At 38.0% G+C, this 21728-nt stretch overlaps 2 protein-coding genes across 2 annotated transcripts; both read right to left on the bottom strand.

The window, feature by feature from the left end:
* Positions 1-293: 293 nt before the first annotated feature.
* Positions 294-10726, bottom strand: LOC100891129 (dopamine D2-like receptor). The gene is made up of 2 exons (XM_030981444.1): positions 9803-10726; positions 294-440 (listed from the first exon to the last, which is right to left on the bottom strand). The coding sequence occupies exons 1-2, from the start codon at positions 10724-10726 to the stop codon at positions 294-296; spliced, it is 1071 nt and encodes a 356-aa protein (XP_030837304.1).
* A 7855-nt stretch (positions 10727-18581) lies between these two features.
* On the bottom strand, positions 18582-19865 carry LOC105446243 (alpha-2A adrenergic receptor-like). Its single transcript, XM_011682805.2, has one exon. It carries the CDS (start codon positions 19863-19865, stop codon positions 18582-18584), a length of 1284 nt encoding a protein of 427 aa, XP_011681107.2.
* Between the last annotated feature and the right edge of the window lie 1863 nt (positions 19866-21728).

Raw genomic sequence — 21728 nt, 5'->3', positions numbered from 1 at the left:
GATTTTCGTTTTTCATAATTTGTTTTACTTCTAGATTTGAATTGCAATTTTACTCAAAATGGTTATCAAAACATTCATATTCCGGTAGATATTAGACAATCATTCACGTTGATAAAATAAGGCCAAAGAAGGTGGTGTTCACTTACCGAAAACTGTGCAAGACAAGGTGGAAGATCAGTAAAGATTGTTGGCTTAATACCAGAGTATGATGGGAGACGCTCCTATTGATCGGGACCACTGGAGTAGATAAGAATCATTTGATAAAGCTGTCATCTTAACCAGTAGCTTATAGTCTATTCTGATCCTGCTTGTCCAGCTCTGAATGACGGCTTTGTCAAGTTGACCGAAGTCATTGTCCCCGTCAGCTCTGACTTTGTCGTATCCTTTCCCATCCCAAATGATTGACCGAACGCCGAGCCTGGCACATACCGAAGCAGTACCTCGAGAATCGGAATGAAAAGAAAACATTCTGAAACGATTATTATGTAAAGCTGCTTAATCGGTGCCCAATCTTTGTTATTTCTTTTCACAATGGATGTTTCCTTGTAGCAGTCGATATAAAGCAAGTCCACCGTACAAGGGCGGGCGGCGATTCCAGGGAACGGAGAACGGTTTTTTTTTTCTTGGGGATTTTTCGTAATAAAAAATATATATATATACTTATGAAGAATAATGAGTAAAGGCTGCAATAAATAATAGTATCTAGGTTCTGAATTTCTTCAAAATGCATGCATTAAGTTTCATTATCATCATTTTGTTTTCATTCCATGACAGAATGCGTCTACAGTTCGTGGATCTCTGAGAGAAAAGACAAATGCAGCCAGCATGTCCCGCTTGGAATCGTATAAGACCTTAGTCTATTTTTATTCAATCTGGAATAACAAAGTGAAGAATTCATAAATGCATGTATATAGGTCTAGGTAAACTTTGCTCATTCATAAGATTTCTACAAATATCCCTCTTCAACATGTTCAAGACATTGATCTTCATATCAAATGTGACGCAGTTTTTAAGTCACTAGTATTTATATTAAAACCCATACAGAAATCTCTTTAAATGACGTCATCGATTTCGATTGTCAAAAAAAAATAGCTAAACTACCAGAATACAACACATGTCATAAATTTCCTTTAGTAAGACCATGTGCAGTTGAAGAGCCGATAAGACCACAACAACCTCCGCGTGCAATACCAAAAGCTAGTCTTAATCATGACTATTAAGTGAAAGTCTATTAAGACGGCCATAAATTAACCACCAAATCAGCTTTTTCTTGTAAATTGTAAATATTCGAATGCTACAAATAACCCTGAAAATAATATTGATATACTGCTTATTCTTAGCAATATGTCAAATACATGTAAAATGTATACCTTTTATCAAATGGTCTGCACACAGGACTTTACACTTTTCTATCTAACGCGTGTACACTCTCATTGAGCGAAACTCCGTTTCGTTTTGAACAAATAATAAAACATCCAATATTTTCACATGTGCATTAATCAATCATTCTGATAATACATTCAACCCAAACTGTACTTACTTCTTGGCAGGATATACAGTCGAAATGATAATTGCCTGTCCCCAAAATGAGGTATTCTGGCACACAAAAATAGCAGGCGAACATCGCAAGATGTTGTCTTTTTAAAATCCACAGTGCTTTGCTGGCCGGTTTGTACATTAATTAGCACATACGTACACATCTAAAACTGAATTACGTAACGGTATCTGCAAATTAAAAAAACACAATGAAAATCAGTTCATTCAACGAAATATTTCACTAATAGAGCAATGCCATTGCGATACAATCCCCTTAGATTGCAAACTAACTTAGGACTGGACCATGCCAATTTTAGCTCGATTTACTATACTTAGCTACAATAACTTATTATGTATCGATACCCCCTTCTATAATCTTTTTTCTTCTTCTGTCTCTCCCACGTTGAGCGCATACCTGTACAACTGTTATGATCGGTAAGATTCCTCTAGGAAGTGGCGGATCCAGCCGGCGGGAAGAGGGGGGGGGGGGGGCCAATCCGTGAGAAAATATTAGTTGCGACGCAGCCACCGTTGAATAAGCGGGGGGGGGGGGGGGGGGGGGGGGGGGGGGGGGGGTAGGAGGCACTTTTTTTTGTCCAATTTTTCAGGAAATATTTTGCGCCGACTCAGTCAGCCGGTGAATAAGCGGGGGGGGGGGGGGGGGGTGAGACCACTATTTTTGTTTTTTTTTCCACCTAATTCGTGAGAATTTTTTTTTTTAAATTCTTTTTGTTTTTGTTGACCCGTCAGCCCCCCCCCCGTGGATCCACGCCTGCAGAGGATCCAGACGGCGTCAAGGGGGGGGGGGGTAGCCAAATCTTAATACAAAATTTAGTGCCGACTCTGCCGGCCGGTGAATAAGCGGGGGGGGGGGCGCTTTTGTTTTTTTGTTTTATAAAGGTTAACTTTACGTTATTATCCTATTTTTTTATCGTTTCGGGGGGGTTGGGGGGGCGGAATATTCGCTACGTGGATCCGCCCCTGCATGCCGGTATACATATTATTTATCCCTTTATTTTTCGAGCAGACGATGTTTCAGCTTTGCCAATAACAAAATAATTAAATTGTAGAAAAATATTTTTGCTAATTGTTTTAATAAAAATTAATGATAAAGAATAATAGATAAGAGCTTACATATATATATATATATGTTAAACATCAAAATATGTAAGTTAAGCCTTTAGCATAATACTATATATATATTCATAGTAGTAGTGGTTGAGTCTATATGGTTACCGATAAACAATCTGACAACTTTTGCAGATAAATCATGAACATGTTCAAATCATTTCGGAGAAATATAGCAACTGATACATTTCGGTTTAGCTTTATAGGAAATTTATATGATTTATAGTAATACATGTACCATAGCTCTTCTGATTTCTTACATGTTATAAAGGGTAAAATTCCAGTGCATTGTTTCCAATCCTTTCTAGACTGCATTTTATTTTCAGTCCCACATGTTACAAAATATGTGAGTAGGCCAGAGGCGGCCCTCTCGGGGGCAGGGGCACAGTGCCCCTTTAACTTTGAGAAGTGCCCCTGTTAATTTGTAAAAGTGCCTCATCCCCTTTTCATCTCTGATAAGTGCCCCTTTAATTTGGACATGTGCTCCATTTTCTTCGACAAGTTCCCTTTTTTCTTTGCACATATGGAAACGTTTGCTTGTATTTGTCTCATAAAAGAAGTTGATCATAAACTGACTCCCACACGGTGTTGAGTGCTCAGGGGTCACAGGCCGCTGTCTTCATCGGGCAGGTAGTTCCATTATGTGAATGGGTAAATTAACTATTACAAAATGAGGGGACACATTACATTGTACAATAGGGACACACATTGTTTTATTGTGCAGAACATACTCTTTTATTGACTTACTTATTGCATGAAACTATAAAACCAAAATGCATTTTGATTCTAACAATTGGAGTACAAAGAATAATTACAGGTGATTGAAATGCATAAACACCACAAACACCTGGGGAGGAAGCATTCATAAATTTGAATACATATAGTTGATAAACGACTCCGATGAAACCATAAAACCAAAATGAAATTTGTGTTCTGGCAATTGGAGTACAAAGAATGATAGCAGGTGAATGAAATGCTTCAACAGCAACACAACCACCTGGGAAGCTAGGAAGCATCCATAAATTTGAATAATTTATAGTTGATAAACGACTCCGCATGTGGACGTTTGTTTGAGCAGAAAGCAGTGGATTCTTAACAACACGAACCCATTTAACAGAATGTCGGAACGTAAATTAAATTCGGCGCGGTTGGAAAATGCATCTTTCTACCCTGCGACTTTAATGGTACGATCCAGTAAATTAAAACAGTAAAATGACTCTTATTTTAAAATTACTCATTAAATAAAACCCAAAACTTCAGTGATATCGGAAAAAATATGTTAAATCTTACTAATAGTTTAAAAAAGATGTATAAACATTGTGAAAGTGTCGCATTTTACGATAAAAGACGCCGATTTAGCGAAGATGACGTCATTAGTGCGCTTGCATCTGGGAATTCAAGGTCAAAAGGTCAATTCAGACACTGATAAATTATTGGTCGAGCCTTTTTGTTTCCTTTATTCCGACATAATTATACAATCAATCAAAACAAGTTTAATACCAGAAGAAAGCTAACGATTAGTATTTTCATTAACCGCTTGCCCCAAAGTTGCTTGACCACAGTGAAACGAGTGAGAGCTTGCGAGAGCGGCCAAAGTGTGATTGAAACTCGCTATTTGCTCTTCTCCAACGCAAAAAGAGACGACATTGTGCTGGATAAATGTATTTTTTCCGACAAAAGTACAGAAAATTTGCATATGGTCTTTTTATATTATACTTTATGAAATGTTACCCGAGTGAATTCCGGCGCCCCAATGCCGGAAAAGAACGCACATTTTAGAAAACTTGACTTTTTCATGGAAAAATGCTTATTTGTTCTATGCACGCAAGTCAGATTGAGCGGAGGATACAACGTTTCCATATGTAACTGTTCATTTTCCATTCTCATAAGTGCCCTTTAAAATCTCTAATAAGTGCCCCTTTTCAGTTACGAGAAATTCCTCTTTTCACTTTGATTAGTGCCCCCTTCACCTCTGATAATTGCCCTATTCAAATCTGAGAGGTGCCTCTTTTACTTTGACATGTTCCCTTTTTTCCTTTGTAATAAGTGTCCCTTCCCCTTTTAATAACTACCCCCATTTTAACTCGGATAAGCGCACCTTATATTTTCACATGTGCCCCTTTTCCTTTCTACTAAGTGCCCCTTCCCCTTCTCATAAGTTCCCCTTCTCTTGTATATGACCCTTTGCAGGTACGAGAAGTTACTACTTTTCACTTCAGATAAGTGCCCCCTTAACTTCCGATAAAGGTCCCTTTAAAATCTGATCGGTGCCCATTTTCTTTCAACTAATGCACATTTTCCTTTATTATAAGTGCCCCTTTTACATCCACATAAGTGCCTTTTTTCATATCTGGTCATTGCCCCTTTTCAGGTGCAATAAGTGCCTCTTTTCACCTCTGATAATTTCCCTTTTGACAATGATACGTGCCCCTTTTCCTTTCTAATAAGGGACCTATCCCCTTTTCATAACTGCCCCTTTTCATAAATGCCTCCTATAAATGCCCTTATCGAAATCTAATGGGGGCCCCTTTTCCGTCGACAAATGTCCATTTTCTGTTCTCATGACTTATTTTTCATCCCTGGTGAGTGCCTCATTTTCAACACTGATAATTACTCTTTGTACTTTGACACATGCTCCTTTTTCTTTTCTGATAAATGTCCCCTTTTCCTCTCATTATCAAACGCGCCCAAAATTTCAAGCAACTTAGAGCAATTTCTCCCATAGCTCGCTCGATACGCTCGCACGCATCTATAGATGATATACTTATGTTACTTATCAAAGGTCCTTTCAGTCTTCCGTTATGAGAATGTGCTTATAACCCCATCAGGATTGGGTTTTTTCCTCTTTATCAGATTTAATTTTTCGCTCTGCCATCTCACAAATATCAAAAGTTTTCCTTGCTCGATTCGCTCGCTCGCAAATAATTGTTCAGACCATCACACCAAAATGCAAAGCATGATGCTTAATGAATAGCTTGTATTGCGTATAAAGTGAAATAGATATTGAAATCATTCCTGATAATGTAATCACAATGTAGGGGTATATACCAATGTCTAAAAGATTGTATATTTTCGCTTTGAGATTTCACTTTGTAGGTGCCTTTTTTCTCCAAAAATTCCCTTTTTTCTTGGTGCCCCCCCCCCCCATTTTGGAAGTCGCTCGGCCGCCCCTGGTGTAGGCTCTTTAATATGCAGCTCGGAGTTGAACATAATTTTGCCCATTTTGTGTGCAATCGCGACCAGGGTGCCTCGACTATGAAAGTAGTGCTAGTGCTCCACAAATGAATGAGTTGTTCGAAACAGACTTGATTCTATCTGATTTCTTGTTGATATTTAATACAAGCGATTTTGAATTTTGATCTACCTTCATTTTTGTTTTAAGTATCACGATTATTTCTCAAAGCATGCCCATTTTGATTGATTAGTTTAATTAAAACTTTTATATCAAGTTTTGTGTTCTATAAATAGGGACTTTTTTTAATTGCACAGCGACAACGTGGATTGCTACGATCGACGTCCTTTTAATGCACTGCCTTGAATGGACGTCACACGTATCAGTCCACGCAAATCTAAAAGTCCCTTGTCTCGATAGATTTGAGACGACCATATATGCATTCCAGGGCATATCTTCTTCTGGACCGGGAATATTTCAAGCCGCAGAGAGATCCAGTATGGGTGACTTGACAACATAAATAAAAAAAAAACAGAAACAAAATCACACAGACGCGCGGGCACACGCACACTCACACACAGCCACGCGCCCACACATGTATTTTGACAGCATATCCGCTACACATATCTTTCTGAGCAACTTCCTTAACGCTACATGACATATTGACCGACCTCTATTAAAAGAAGCGTTGACTGGCTTAACAAAATGTATTATTTCTCAATAGCAATTGATTTGATTTGATTTGATTTATTTACTTCTGTTTGATTTTCTTTTTCTTTTGCATTTTTACAAATATATAACAAACAAATATTGCAAATTTACACATGACAAAAGAATATATGTAGAATAAAGTAAGGCTGGGTGTAACTAATCGAGAACATCAAACAGGAGGGTTGACAAAATAAGCAAAGCTTGATAGTATGACTACCCTCAAAGGATACATAATAATACAAATATGGAGGAACAAAATATTGGTAAAAGGGGGAAAAGACAGAAAAAAGAAGAGAAAAGAAAGAGGGGATGCACATCAATATTCACAGACTTATGTGGTAGTTGGATTTCAAATTGATATATAAAGATTTTGAATAAGAAAAGAAATGCAAATTTGAATACTGAGTGGCCAACTTGGGATACAATAGAATGAGAAGACTCGCGAGATGAATTGACAATGAGCACAATAGCACAATTATATTGGTGAATAAACTCGATACAAATGTACATAATGAATAATAACAATAAACACAATTATTATTATTCATCAGGGATATTTATTCTTAGTAACTAATTAAAGACGCAATTTATATGATGTAATCAAATTAGAAAGAGAGAAGGGAGATGGACAGAGAAAGAGAGAGAGAGAGAGAGAGAGAGAGAAAGAGAAGTACATTTATAAGTAACAACGAGAACTAGAGAATGGGTTAAAGGTAAAAGAGGAAAAATTGTATTCATCAATCCGAGAAAGTGAGGCAAGGAAAGGATAAGAAACAGGTTAATTGATAAAAATCAGTAAGATATCAATACTCATGTCTAAAATGCAATTTGAGATGAAGCAGAACAGCTGAAGCGGGCAAAGTTACAAGCTTGCAAAAAGAAGAAGAAATAAAATGATAGGAGAAACCTCCTTCAAAATTGCTTCAGGGGGCGCAATTAGAGCACATGTTAGTTCTTGATATGTTATATATCAGACTGCGTTTTGCCCCGAGTCCCCCCCCCCCCCCCCACTCCCACCTCCACCATGTTAACAACCGTACAATGTACCTGGTTATGCTATCAAACATGAGCAGTTGTTTTGCATGATTTAGTTTGATATTCCTTTGACTATAAATATCACATTTTCGAATCGTTCGATTGCTAAGATTATACTCGAGAACTTCTTTTGCTTTTATTTTTTAAGTTCATTTTTTTTTTGGATTTTTGTTGTTGTTCATGTTGAAAATAATCACAACATAGTCTAGAATCATTTATGATAACTTTTAAGGATGGCAGAATGTTTATTTTTGGTGAATGTTAATGTTCATGAAAATATTTCTCGATCGAGTCAATTATGCCCTACTAAATTAGTTTTAAATAATTTTCATTCGTTTACAAAAATATAATTAAAAGTGTGAGAAAATACTTTTATATCACAGGCATTTACAACATTGTGACCATCATATCCAAACAAATTGAAAAAAGTATGTATATATATATATATATATATATACACTGTCGCTCATATAGGTGGAATATTTTTGTTTTACCCCAACTTATGAAATTATTTAAAAAATAATTAAAAAATAATAGATCTAGAAAAAAGTATACATTCTCGGATTTTATTGAATAATAATTTGACAATGTGTGTTTTGCGTGACTGCTAAAGCATGTGTATGCTACTTTGCTTATCAAAAAGGGGACCTACGCCCTTAAGTCATAAATGACAGTAATGAGAATTAATGCCCCACAAAAGGGCACTAATATAGCACATCGACACGGTTTTGATCCTGGGGCCTCACAGTTACGAGGCCATTGTTTTGTCACTAAACCATGACTGTACGCAGCGGGGTCTAGGGTAGGGGCAGTTTCCATAAATATATAAAAACACAGAAAATGCAATAAATTTTCAATAAACAAATCCTCTGGATGGCCATGCATTATGGCTCAAGACATGGGCACACAGAGGATTTTTTAATGTTGGGAACCGGGGTAAAATTCAATAAATTATTGAAAATTTATTGCATTTTCCGCTCTTTTTTTAATTTATGGAAACCGCCCCCTACCCTAGCCCCCGCTGCATACAGTCATGGTTCAGTGACAAAGCAATGGCCTCGTAACTGTGAGGCCCCAGGATCAAAACCGTGTCGATGTGCTATATTAGTGCATTAATCCTCATTACTGTCATTTATGACTTAAGGGCGTAGGTCCCCTGTTTGATAAGCAAAGAAGCATACACACGCTTTAGCAGTCACGCAAAAAACACATTGTCAAATTATTATTCAAAAAAATCCGAGAATGTATACTATTATCTAGATCTATTATTTTAAAATTATTTTTAAAATAATTCCATAAATTGGGGTAAAACAAAAATATTCCACCTATATGAGCGACAGTGTACTTCTAATCATATTTCTGCGCATTAGGCAATCGAAGCGCTTTCTAGAACTCCCAAGATAAGAGTATTTGAAAATGCTCCATTTTTTAGTCAACGCACATATTAAAGAACAACCGCCCCAGAAAAAAAATGTTTTAACGTCTATAAATAATGTTAAATGAAGATGAAAGTAGATATGACGAAATTTTATGAAGATGAAAATCTATTTTATATTAGTTACTGTAAAGAACTTAAAAAACGCGAATACGTTAATCTAACCTCGGTCTGTTCTACATTCTCTGTATAATGTAATGATTTCAACAGGTGATTATTAATACAGGTTATATCTTGAACCAGATCAAAAGATATTTCAAGATTACACAGCATTACAAAAGAATTAAATACTAACTTTCTCACAGAGTTGACTTATGAGTCTTGCGGAAAGACTCGAGAAAATTATCTTGTATGGTCCATATTACACTAATTTACTCAATAAGCCCGGTCATGTACTATCTCACTAAGTAATAGCGGAGAAACTTAGACCTAAGTCTAACTTACATTCTGAAACCGACACCAGACCGCACCAAAAACTAAATCAAATACCCATGAGTCAGTTTGAGTCGGGGCGGAGTCGGTTTGCCAGTGCATGAGCCTGGAGCAAAATGTGCTCAACCTAGTGCTTTTTGCAGACATGAATGAATCATAGATTTTAATTCACGACGGTAAATGTTTAACCGTAGTACGTAGACAAAAGGATTAATGCAAGTGTTTAAAGAGCACAGAACGATGGAAAACTGGTGGAACATGGGGTTGAGATGGCCACCAAGGTGGTAGTAGAGGAATGCCCACTGATTGGGAGACCAGCATAAGAGATACAGAAGGTATACTGAGATTAGCACTTTGGTGGTGTTGCGCCTCTGCAGAACCCCATTGGTAGCTGGTTTCGCGTTCTTGATTGTGACCTTTGGAGTTGCCTCTTCTGTGCTTTCTAATTCACCGTCACGTCTGGGGACATCAGTCGGGGATTCCTCTATGTTGATGGTGCTTTTAGGTCGATCCCTATTGGCCTCTGCACGTGCCACGTAAGTTACGACTGATGGTGTTATGCTTTGACCACTGGCACAAGGCGACGGCGTAGGTGTGCATTGTCGGGAATGCGGGAAGCCGTTGACTCTGTCGTTGGCAACCCTGTTCAAGTGTCGGAAACGCTTTAAGATGGCCATGAAAGAGAATGTCATGATGCTAACGGGTATGAAGTATTCCCACAAGAACAACACAATTAGTAGGTGGTTGTATGTCGGTACGTACAAGCATTTCCTTTTATCCGTCACCCTGTTGTGCAAGATGGCATTTATCATCTGGAAAAGAGGAGCTAAGAGCCAGGTGAGAACTGCCAGAATGTAAACGGCGCGTCGCTTGAAATGAGCCAGGTACCATATCGGATAGACCACAGCCAGGTAACGCTCAATGGACAATGCCACCAAGTTGAAGGTGGATATGGCATAAGCACCGAAGACAACAGCTAAGGATTTCCAAAACTTACAAAGAAGGATCGCTGCAAAATGGTTCGTATCTGAAGGCTCCAGCCCTGCGAGGCGTGTTATCTCTGATGCAACAAGGAAGGAAGAGGCGAGGCAGTCGACAAGAGCCTGGTTGGCGATTAACCAGTTGGTGTGGTTGCGGAAGGAATGGCGACGGAGAATGGCAACGCAGATCAGGTTTCCCGTGATACCGATGATCCCAATGCAAAGAAGGCTTATTCCAATTGGATCAACCGGGGTGCGATTATTTTCAATGGTCTTTTTTCCCAATGTCACATTCATGTTTAACACAACTCCCTTGAAATTGTTGAATGAAACATCAGCTGGAGAGCATGAAAAACGTTTAAAGAACGTGCTCATGTCATGTCAAGAAAATGCATCAATTGATCAAGACAATCGACTATTGCAAAAGGCAAGTAAGATGGCAGTATACAATCATGACTCAAGAACCAAATACATCTGCCTTCTCTAGATAACACGGTGATAATGATGGTCGAAGATGGTCCTTGCACGTGATAACGCCATTGTCATTTCGTGATGCATACAAAAAGAAAATGCAGCAATAATCTAATACATCTACCCGCTCTCTCTCTCTCTCTCTCTCTTTGGGTTGGAAGGTAATAGTGATAATCAAACATGAATCTTGCAGGCGATAACACCATTATCAATTCGCGAATCATATCCTGTACTCTGTGTTTGCGAAATGCAAACCTGTCGCCCACTTATATAGATTCTCCAGCGGTAGAGCAGTGAGGCCTAAAGCCTAAAATAAAGGGTACAACGGAATCGGAGACGTTTGAACTGTACTGGTTAACTAGCTCTTTGCATTCAACACTTTGGCCAGATTGCGTACCTGCGGATCTTCAAGTGCCTGAAAGCATGAAATTAAACGCTATGGAGTACAGAAATAAACACATGAAGAAACCCCAAAGAACTTGATCTTTCTGCCTACGTGTTCGCCCAACTAAATAAAGTCAAAATATGTAAGGTAAAGGTTGCACGTATAATAGGGTGGGATGGGATGACACATCAATACGAGAAGATCAGATTGAAAGTTTTGCTTCAGAAGGACCGATGACATTGATTGATTTCGCCCAAACACCTGAGGGAAACGCGAGAGCGGAGATATAGCTCCGAGTAATTCGATATTTCGTTATTTTTTCCCCTTCCGATTTTAACAAAACAACCATTCATCACGAAGACATTTTATGCCCCTTTACTGTAACCTTATGTATTCATTTTTATTATTCTTAATTATTTCAATACTTTTCAAATGTTAACATGAATTTTACGTTTATGGGACATACAATTGTACAAGACAATCAGCCATTGGGAGATGTGTTCTTGTTTCACAAGTGTTTTTGCGCAATAATAGTCAAACTTCGTCTGTGTGGAGAGGTATCAGCATTTACTCTATGATTTTAATCTAACGTCCTTCTGGCTGCAAACAGACAATTTATTTATTTATTATAAGTGTTCGTGTGATAAATTTGCGTGTGTGCGTGTGGCTTAGAATACCTGTGTCTCTCAACTTTCCTCATGCATTTCTATGTTTAACCCCGAAATTGTTCTACTTCTTACTATATTCTTTTTAGTGTATTCCTGTTTGTTTTTTATCAGTTTCTTTGGCCCATATTCGGCTTAAAAGTTAAACCTATCGGTGAGCTTATAAGCTCTTGTTCAAAATAGGTTTTTGAAAAGGCAGTAAAATCTGACGTTTAAAATTTAATTTTTCAACCATGAAATTAGACACAGAGTCAGGTCTAACTGAATAATTACAATATAAACCTTTCTTTTTTTCGTGGTGTATATCTCTACACTCTAAATTGTACCAACTGTTGGGTACATTAATGGCTTATAAACAGGCATGTTCCATCTTACCAATATTGAGTATTACGTAAATTCAACTGCTTTGGTATTATGATCTGATCGAGGGAACACATAGTCATATGCATCTAAGTAAAAAAAAAGCATGTCAATATGGGATTATGAGAAGAACAATCAATATGCAAACTTAGCATCACGTGTCAGATTGAGATGAAAACTATTGATTTATTGATGTGCCTTTGTAATTTCCGTCCTCCATCTAACATTTTCTGAACGTTCAGTCTCTTGGGCTGGATGACTTTTAGGATCTCACATACTCGCATAATTGAATAAGATGTCCGGGGGGACAAGTTCCATTTCTTGATGAGTCCGCCTTCTGGATTTCTATACCTTTGATAACGTCACACCCATCCAGTGTTTTATTGATTTTTCAATTTTCGCCCACTTGTAACGAGTAATTTTCTTTTCTTATGTCTCATATTTAGAAGTTAGAGATTTAGAAGATATAAAACGTCAGGAGACAAATTTAACATTTCTTGAAATCGTTAAATGTCTGCGAATTATCTACTACTTAATCCTTTTGAAAGCCAGAAAGGCGTAAACTCATGTATACGTTCACGGAGAATTATATTAACGTCCGTCTGGATCTAAACAGATGTAGTATCATTTTGGTTAAAAGGTAAAGACCAGTTCTGGTCATACGATTGCATTGTGAAAGAAACGTTGTGGAATCGATCAGAAAAGGTTGATCATCTAGCATATAAGTATGGGCGTGTACTGCAAGGTTCTGGAATCATCAAAATGATTTTTAAAAAATTGGCCCAGTCTTGGTAAAGTTACAAGCACATTACGCAGAAAGATGTATATGGGAATACGCGATATCTATTCAGTCTGGATAGATATGATAATTTACCAAATATATCAATTAGTAGGCGGTTTCCCGGCAAAATTTGTATCATCACGTATTAGTCAAAACATATTGTTTCACATGATTGGTAATAAGAGCTTCCATTTCGTTTTTTGAGAGGGGTGCGTTTCCAAAACTGGTCTATACCTTTAAAGCAGCGATGAATGACATAATGTATATAGAGACAAGCTCCGAACAGATAAGCAGTGTAAAATGACATGAAAGTACATGTAGGTCGTTATAAGAGATAAACCTCGTTTATCAATATACGCCATTAATATGAATTAGATAGAAACCTGTCAAACGAGGTAAATGGCTGATACAGGTGAACAAAACTGTTGGGGTGGGGGAGGGGGATGAGGGAGAAATACAGCCCCCTTCCCATAGATTTCGAAACTGCACATACATGCAGCTCATATTCAGGCCTTGAGAACGCGGAGAAGCTCTATTATATCGTAGATTTTGTATTTTTTCAAAATTATTTCAGCAAAATATGTATGTAAATATATACGGTATATTTCGATAAAATTACAATTTCCCCGACAAAATATATAAAGTTAAGATAGGCTCCATAGGCTCCATTTAAAATCGGGGATACAGGGACCGTTGATATTTCTCTCACAATTTACACGTTGAAATTATCGATGCCTATAATTTTCATTCCAAGTTTCAGCCTTGTTGGAGATTTGTTATATTTCTATCTGTTTCTGCCATTCATCTTGGTTTGAAACATCCTTTCTAACCGAACCCATCCACCCCTTTTTCCTCTCTTTTCTCTCTCCATCTCTCGCTAATTCCCCCTCTCATTTGAACACTCTATCAAGTGACGTTCAATTCATTGTTCAGTTGAAACATCTTTCCGTATCACGTTCAAAAGGCAAAGAATAAGCCTGCTCACACTATGTTCTAAAACATCATCATGTTAAATATTGACAGAAGACAAAAGAACTCGTGTAGTTGCATCATTGCAATCTTCCGATTGTAGTGTTTGTAAGCCTGAACTAACATAAAACAAATTTCTCTTCAATTTCAACGTGACAATTAATATCGTGTTCGTTTTTACCAATTGTGTGCTTGTCAATAAGGCATGACTTCCAATATTATTCACAATTACGTTGGAAATGAATACGAAATGACGTCATCAAGTGCCAGTCTTACAACATAACGCCTCGTGTGCAACGATCATTATATAACATGTGTCATGGAAGTCTTCCTTGTCCTCTCAATGATATGTCTATCTCGGGTGAAACATGATTTTACATGTGGTTTTATGAGCGCTCATAATACCTGGCAGTAGACTAGACACAACCTGGAGAGCGAGCGAATGAGAAAGGGAGAGAGAGAGAGAGAGAGAGAGAGAGAGAGAGAGGGGGGGAGAAGGTGGGTGAGGGAGAGAGAGGGAGAGAGCGGAAGTGGAGGGGGTGAGCGAGAGAGAGAGGGAGAGAGAGAGAAGGCGGAAGGGGGTAGGTGAGGGAGGGGAAGAAAGGGGGCCAGGAAAAGATAGAGAGACTATGACCCGGCCCCCCCCCCCCCACTCAGGTTTCGAAATGACCGCATGCGTGTTGCCAAAATGTCCGGTAAAGGGGTACTTTTCGTGCGACAAAGTCCGGCCCGAGAATTGTAAAAAAAGGGGTGTATTTGACTTTTCACCCGGAGATTTCTTTAGAAAAAGGGGGGGGGGGGTTCTTTTTTTCTCTCATCTACTTGGACTCCTGAGAAATTATTCCGAATTTAGGGGGGTACATTGAGCATTTTTCCTGATTTAGGGGGGTCTCCAAGGCAGGAAAAGCCCGCGAAAAGCCCGCGAAAGGGGGGTTCGGAAATGTTGGCAGTCCTCAGATAGGGGGTGATTTCAAAAAGAGGGAACGAGCATATGCGTACCCTAAATAACACTGAGTGGGGGGGGGGGGCCGGGGACTATGAGCACAATCCGTGTTGCTCGCTTTAGGGCGTTTCGAAAGATTCATAGTTAGCGAAATGTAATCAATTAGGCTGGTGGAATTTAGATGCCACAATTTGCATATTTATCAAACTAGTAAGAAGATGATCATGACATAAGAATCCAAAAGGTACTTTGCAAAATCCTAGTAGAGCTTCGAAGAAGGAGACGATAACCTTGCTGTTTACCGGTCATGCCAGTTTAAAGCCACTGAAAGGTCAGCGATTACATTACCCAGATTTGCAATTTGTCGTTTGGTAAAGAAAGAATAATGAGGAGTGGGAAGGAGCGAGGGATTTGCATTTAAACGAGGGATTATTTATGATTTTGCTGTTTTGGATTAGTATAATATGGCAGGTAATAAGTACGATAAATACAGGCCAGCTATAATCTGACAACAAGGTCATCCATCCTTTTTGCTCTTTGGTCGCTGGAGAAGACGGGCATTTGTAGCGTCTTTTAAAGATGACGTTGAGTTCTGCTCATGCAATGACAATTTAAAAGAAACTGTCCGCAATATGAACAAATTGATTATAGAGCACAAAGGAATTGCTGTAAGTATCGGCATCATAAAATTGATGAGACACTTCCTCGATCTTGAAGAAAAGCAAACGGACTGCACACAGAAATGGGCATATGGAACTACTGACACAATGTGGCATGACTTCAATCCAAATCATTCAGCCATTTTTCGTTTTATTTTGAATATAAAAGAAGTTCAAGACAACAGCAATCCTTTTCATCGAAATTATGTATAATTAATTTCTTCCAAAACTGATTTTTTTTTTTTTAAATAATAATGAGAAAGGTCACATACATTCTTCTTAAACCTTAACCAGAAAACATTAATCTTTCAACTGGATGGTGAAAAAAAAAGGATTGTGTGGTCAAAAAGGAAGGGGAGAAAAGCTTGGCATCCTCCGCAATTTTAGAAAATATCACTCTCAATCTTATTGGAAATCTAGAACTCTGAGCATCGCTCTGAATCTTTGAAGTTTATTAAACGAGTAGTAATCATCTTTCGACCCGAACGATAAACGGTAAAGATTGCAAAATATACCAATTTGGAATATACAATGCACTTGTACTGTGATTTTTAAATATACAATTTATATGAGGGTAGACTTGAAACATTTGCAATATTCATTCCAATCTAAAAGAAATAATAGCGAGAGAAAATGTGCTTATGAAACCACATACATTTTAATTGCACAATGTGTATTTGGAAATAGCGATGTAAAGTCTATTTGTATTTTTTCCCAGTGACAATTTTGTAGAGATCAAATATTCCATTTTAAATTGGGGAACAAAAGAAACAGTGAAGATCAAAAACATACAATGTGCCATTTGAATAAACAATGTAGATTTACAATTACGTGTATGAGTTTTGAAAGGTGAAGATTTGGAATATCCATACAATTTAGGTTTGGAATGAACAATGAGTATTTTAAATATACAGTGCATAATATAGATTTAACATTAAAAAAAATGTGCATGATAATGTGAAGTGGATTTGTAAATAAATGGTGCACATTTTCTTTCCGAATATTCAATTCAAGTTCAAAATAAACAAATAAGATTTTAAATATGAAATGCCGATTGGGACTAAACAATATGGATTATTAGATAGACTATGCCCGTTTCAAATAAACAATGTAATATTTTGTAAAGGAAATTATATACTTGGGCTTTATCACCAATATCTGTTCATCCTGTTTATCTGATTGCATAGTGTAAAGTGCATACTGAAATTACGTAACAATACTTAAAGCATACGGAACCCAAATGTTAATCATGTTTATATACATTATATACATCAATAACCACATATTTATAAACATTTTACATCATTTTCCCGTGCTATATATATATATATATATATATATATATATATATACATATGTTCTTGAGAGATAAAGTTTATATCTGATCGGAATAGTATTGATCCATCTAGAGGGTCATAGAGATTGATCAATAAAGTTCTGTGAAGATTATAAACTTTATCTGTCATGAATAAATCATGTTGTCCCAATTATTTCATTAAATGAGTTACGAGTACTTTACGAATAGATACGTATACATTACGAATGCTTACGAAATGTTTACGATTTAGGGAAAGGTATAAAAGCTGCAAATTCGAACACTTCATTTCCAGTTGATATTTTTTGGCTAAAAATCGTAAGGACTCCTAAATACTCGTAACTTACTCGTAACTATTCGTAACAACACGTAAACAGGTCGTAACTAACACGTTAGTTGCACGTAGTTATCCGTGATAACTCGTAACAAATCGTGGACTGTTACCGTAAATACATCGTAATAACTCGTAATAATCCGTAATAAACCGCAAACAGCTCGTAATAACTCTTAAACCGGTCGTAAAAGTGGCCAAATCGTAAGGATCCGTGAAAGATCCGTGAATTTGTGCGATCCGTAAGGACTCGTAATAAAAATCCGTGTATGTGAAGGGGGTATAACGAAGTGTGAATATTGTCGCAAAGACTGCTGATATTAATACAACCACAAACAAAATGACTGCTCGTATAGATAATTACATTACTTCTGTATTATATGCCATATTTTGGATTTTAAAAAAAAATACGATCGCAACTGTTTTCGAAAATTCAACTCAAAGGCAATTTCAATAGCCTAGTGTATATCACATTGAAATTATGCTCGGATTACATAACACGTCATTACCTTGTTCACCCATTTCAATAGGTGACGCTCGAGGCACTTGAAATTACCTTTGGTCGATTTTTTTTTAAAGGAGCTGCAATCGTGTTAAGCTCTGATTTATATGCAAGAAATAGTCATGAATTTGAGATGTACATACTTATTAAGATAGGCCTATCTTTGTTTTTCCTGCGGAAATCTGTCCCGTGCATTTAAAATGGATTTGAACTATATTCTACAAATTATTTCTGACAAGATTTAGCACACAATTTACTTCTCGAAATAGTTATTCATTTCAAATATGTCTGTACATTTTCTGTTGTCATTAGGTCTTGGTTTCTTAATGATCCAGTATCGTTAGCCATACTACTAGTTAATATAACTAATTTTTTATCCAAACTTGTAACATTGGTCATCGATGACACATTATGTAATGCAATTTTTTTCTTCAATTGTTGTAATTGTTGTTTATATATAAAGCCCTTACAAGACAAGTGGATTCAGTCAGTAAATACAGCTGAAATAAGTATAATATTTATTCAATTGAATTACGAAAGGTTGTATAGACACATGTGATGCGGTGCATTATTGAGAGTACAATGAGCTTTGACATTGGCCAATCAATTAAAACTGTCTAGATGTCAAAATGAGAGGAGGTTTAATACTGAGGACACGTCAAAAGCTCGTGATTACAATAATCTTTGAGTGACTGGCTCAATGGAGAATAATGGCGTCAGAGTTAAGTGAACTGTACAATGCAGTGAAATTAGCACAACTTTGTGACGGTTTCAGTCGCGAGAGAAACGTGCCAGGAAGTTCCTCAGCATCGCCCTAGCCTCGTTGCGGTACACTTTCAGACGGAGCGCGAACAAGAACGGATTAACACATGTGTTGAGGTTCCCCATGATGACCAAGAAGCGATACCATGCGGAGCTGAAGTTGACGTATCCTCCAAGGTTGTACTGCAAGAATGTCCACTGGTTAGGAGACCAACAGACCAGGTAGATGACGTACATGGCTAGGAGAACCTTGGTCGTGTTGCGTCGTTGAAGCGCACCTGCGGCGTCCTTGTCCGAACGAGCAGGCGCTCCTGAGGTATTCCCCTGTCCAGATGATGATGGTTTTGGAGCGTCGTTGGAATCGGATTTGGTCTGCTCGCCAGGCGTCGAAGACTTCTTTGTGTTGATGCCTGCAGGAACTTCTAGCTGGGTACTCGAGGATTGTTGTACTGCTTCTACAGGAGGCAAGTCATCACTCTCGGTAACAATGCCATTGGGTTCTGCACTGTTTTCGGACGGCTGTTCGGATGACGGTGGTTTTTCCGAAGTTCCTGGTTGAATCGAAGTGGACGGTATCGGTAAAATGTTCGTCTTCTTGAACTCGCCTGCGCCTCGCCCATGGGCCACTGTGTTCAGCTGCCGGAATTTACGTATTATAGCCACAAAGGAAAATGTCATGATGCACGCTGGGATGAAATAGTCCCAGAAGAAAAGCATGACGAGGATGCCCCTGTATCGAGGCGTGTAGCGACAAGTACCTTCGTCCGTTGTATCGTAGTGTAGAGCAACCAGAAGAACCTGGAATATGGGTCCAAGTACCCAGGTAGAAACTATCAGCAGGTGTATGGCACGCTTCTTGAAATTCTGGAGGTACCATATTGGGTGAAGCACAGCCACGTAGCGTTCGATGGATAGGGCCACGAGGTTGAAGGTGGAAATCGCAAAGCCACCGAACACCAATACCAACGAGTTCCAGAGGTTGCAGTAGACCCTTGCAGCCAGACCGGACTTCTTGACTGATCGGATTCCACCGACATCGGAAAGGGTAGATGCGACGAGGAGCCCTGATACGATACAGTCGATGATAGCTTGATTGACAATCAACAAGTTGGTGTTGTTTCTCACTGAATGTCTCCGAAGCACGAGGACGCATGCAAGGTTACCAACAAGACCAAGCATACCGATGAAAACCTGACCAACCTGAATAGGAGTAGCCACAGCCCAGCCGGATTCTTCTTCGGGAGCTTCGGGAGTTTCGGTAGGGGTACCATAGTAGGAAATGGCATCATCCATGATGAGCAGAACGTGGGCCTTTGACGAAAAAAGCGAAATGATGTGATGGAGCAAAATTTATGATTTATATCGAGCTTTATTTTTATGTGCCAGTTTTTAAGAGGACGATAAGTCTCCAATCAAAAAGTAAAGGCTACTTGGATGCTAAAGACAAGTAAATTGGCAACACGTCATATCGCAAGAAGCGTATGTAGTCGCTTTTGTAGCTTGAAAAAGAAGTTAAAAATAAATAGTGCCTGGATCAAAGCACCCACGTCCGTTTGTAGTTCGCTCGATCAGACGTTATAGATGCGTGCTTATTGGCCAAAGACATGCTAAAGAGATAAAAGGAACAGTATTCATAGCATAGTTTCTTTACTTTCTCTTTTTAAACGTTACATGTTCTCTATTTTCCACATGTAAGTGCACTCTGCTGACTCCGGGTATAGCGACAAGCAGTTTTCCTCGTTGTTTACTTGAAATTCAGTGGATCTTATGATAACAACTATTGTTAGTTGCCGCATCAAGAGGTTTGTTCTGATAACAGTTAAGCACAGCTCTGTTTGAAATGCTTAACAGCAGAGCCTTTACAAATGTCATGGGCGAATGAGGTAAATGTCGGTAGCTAGATGGTAAACAAAATCATGTATCATCTCTTTCATGCATCGAAGAAATCTTTTTGGAATTCTCATGAAGATGGCACGGCGTCTAACATTCTATATTCCAATGCTGATAGTTCTCCGGAATATATAACAATACAAACGTTTTCTCATCCGATCATCTTGCATACGTCATCGCAATAACCCATCCTTTTCAGAAAGAGTCAAAACAAACCAAAATGATAACGTTATTAACATGGCATGTCAAGTGTGGTTTCTAGGTCATACATTTTAAACATTTATCCATGTTTTCGCTTTTAAATGACCATAATTAGTGTCATAAACCGACGGGTGAATGTTTTCGTAATCGCTTTAAAACACTTTGATCAGTACGAGAAGCCTGGCTGCGCCATAGGCCAACTGCCATGTATTACGCATGTGGCATTAGCAGGATGTTTTAACGACTGAGTTAAGAGTTTGGTCTAAATCCTACGAGTCTAGAAACCTTCGTGTAACAAACAAAAATTGTGACCGAATTTGATGCACTTCATTTTCAAACGTCTAGTATTGATTAAATATAAATTCAAAAGCACTTAGCTTTTCACGTAAAAAGGCAAAGGAAAACGCCTCTTTTCTGCCAAAGGGTTGGAAATGCCTGTTTTATCGAGAGAATCGAAAAAGCAATTACTACCTGACTTTTAAAAAAACGATAAGAAAAAGAGCAAAATGCCCCCCAAAAAGGAAGAGAGCAGGTGCATCAGGTCTCGAAAAAGATATTTATACTTTGGACATCCTCGAGGAGGTACAAAGTTAACGTTCGAAATATAGTTAAAGCATGAGAAGTATAATTACCCTGATTTTCAAGATAATAAAGAAGGGCTAATAGGAAAGTGGGTCAGTTTCGGTTTGTTGTCGGTCTCGTCGGTATGAAACCTCAGTCACCGTAAAACCGACCCAGCTCCAAACCGACCAATTTTATTTTTTTTTAATTTATTTTTTTAAATTTTTTTTAATTTTATTTATTTATTTATTTATTTATTTATTTTATTTTTTATTTTATTTTTATTTTTATTTATTTATTTATTTATTTATTTTATTTTATTTTATTTATTTATTTTTTTTTTGGGGGGGGGGGGGGGCATTTACATGCAGTCTCTCGTCGAGTATGTATCGGTCGTGTGGGTTCGGTATCGGTTCCGCAGGTGTGAACGAGTGTACACCAATTTTAGACATCCAATTACATTAACGGACAGGCCTCGGGATAATGATATCTCATATTAAGGAC

The sequence above is a fragment of the Strongylocentrotus purpuratus genome, unplaced genomic scaffold (assembly GCF_000002235.5).
Source record: "Strongylocentrotus purpuratus isolate Spur 01 unplaced genomic scaffold, Spur_5.0 spur5_scaffold_12, whole genome shotgun sequence".
In the NCBI taxonomy this organism is placed as follows: domain Eukaryota; kingdom Metazoa; phylum Echinodermata; class Echinoidea; order Camarodonta; family Strongylocentrotidae; genus Strongylocentrotus; species Strongylocentrotus purpuratus.
This window is presented reverse-complemented; position numbering and strand designations above follow the sequence as displayed.

Bases quoted from the DNA above. Each gene is read 5' to 3' on its own strand.
- LOC105446243 (XM_011682805.2), bottom strand. From the start codon at position 19,865: ATGGATGATGCCATTTCCTACTATGGTACCCCTACCGAAACTCCCGAA.
- LOC100891129 (XM_030981444.1), bottom strand. From the start codon at position 10,726: ATGAATGTGACATTGGGAAAAAAGACCATTGAAAATAATCGCACCCCG. The intron at 441-9,802 runs GTGCTAATCTCA...CCGATTCTCGAG, and splicing joins AGAGGCGCAACACCACCAAA to GTACTGCTTCGGTATGTGCC.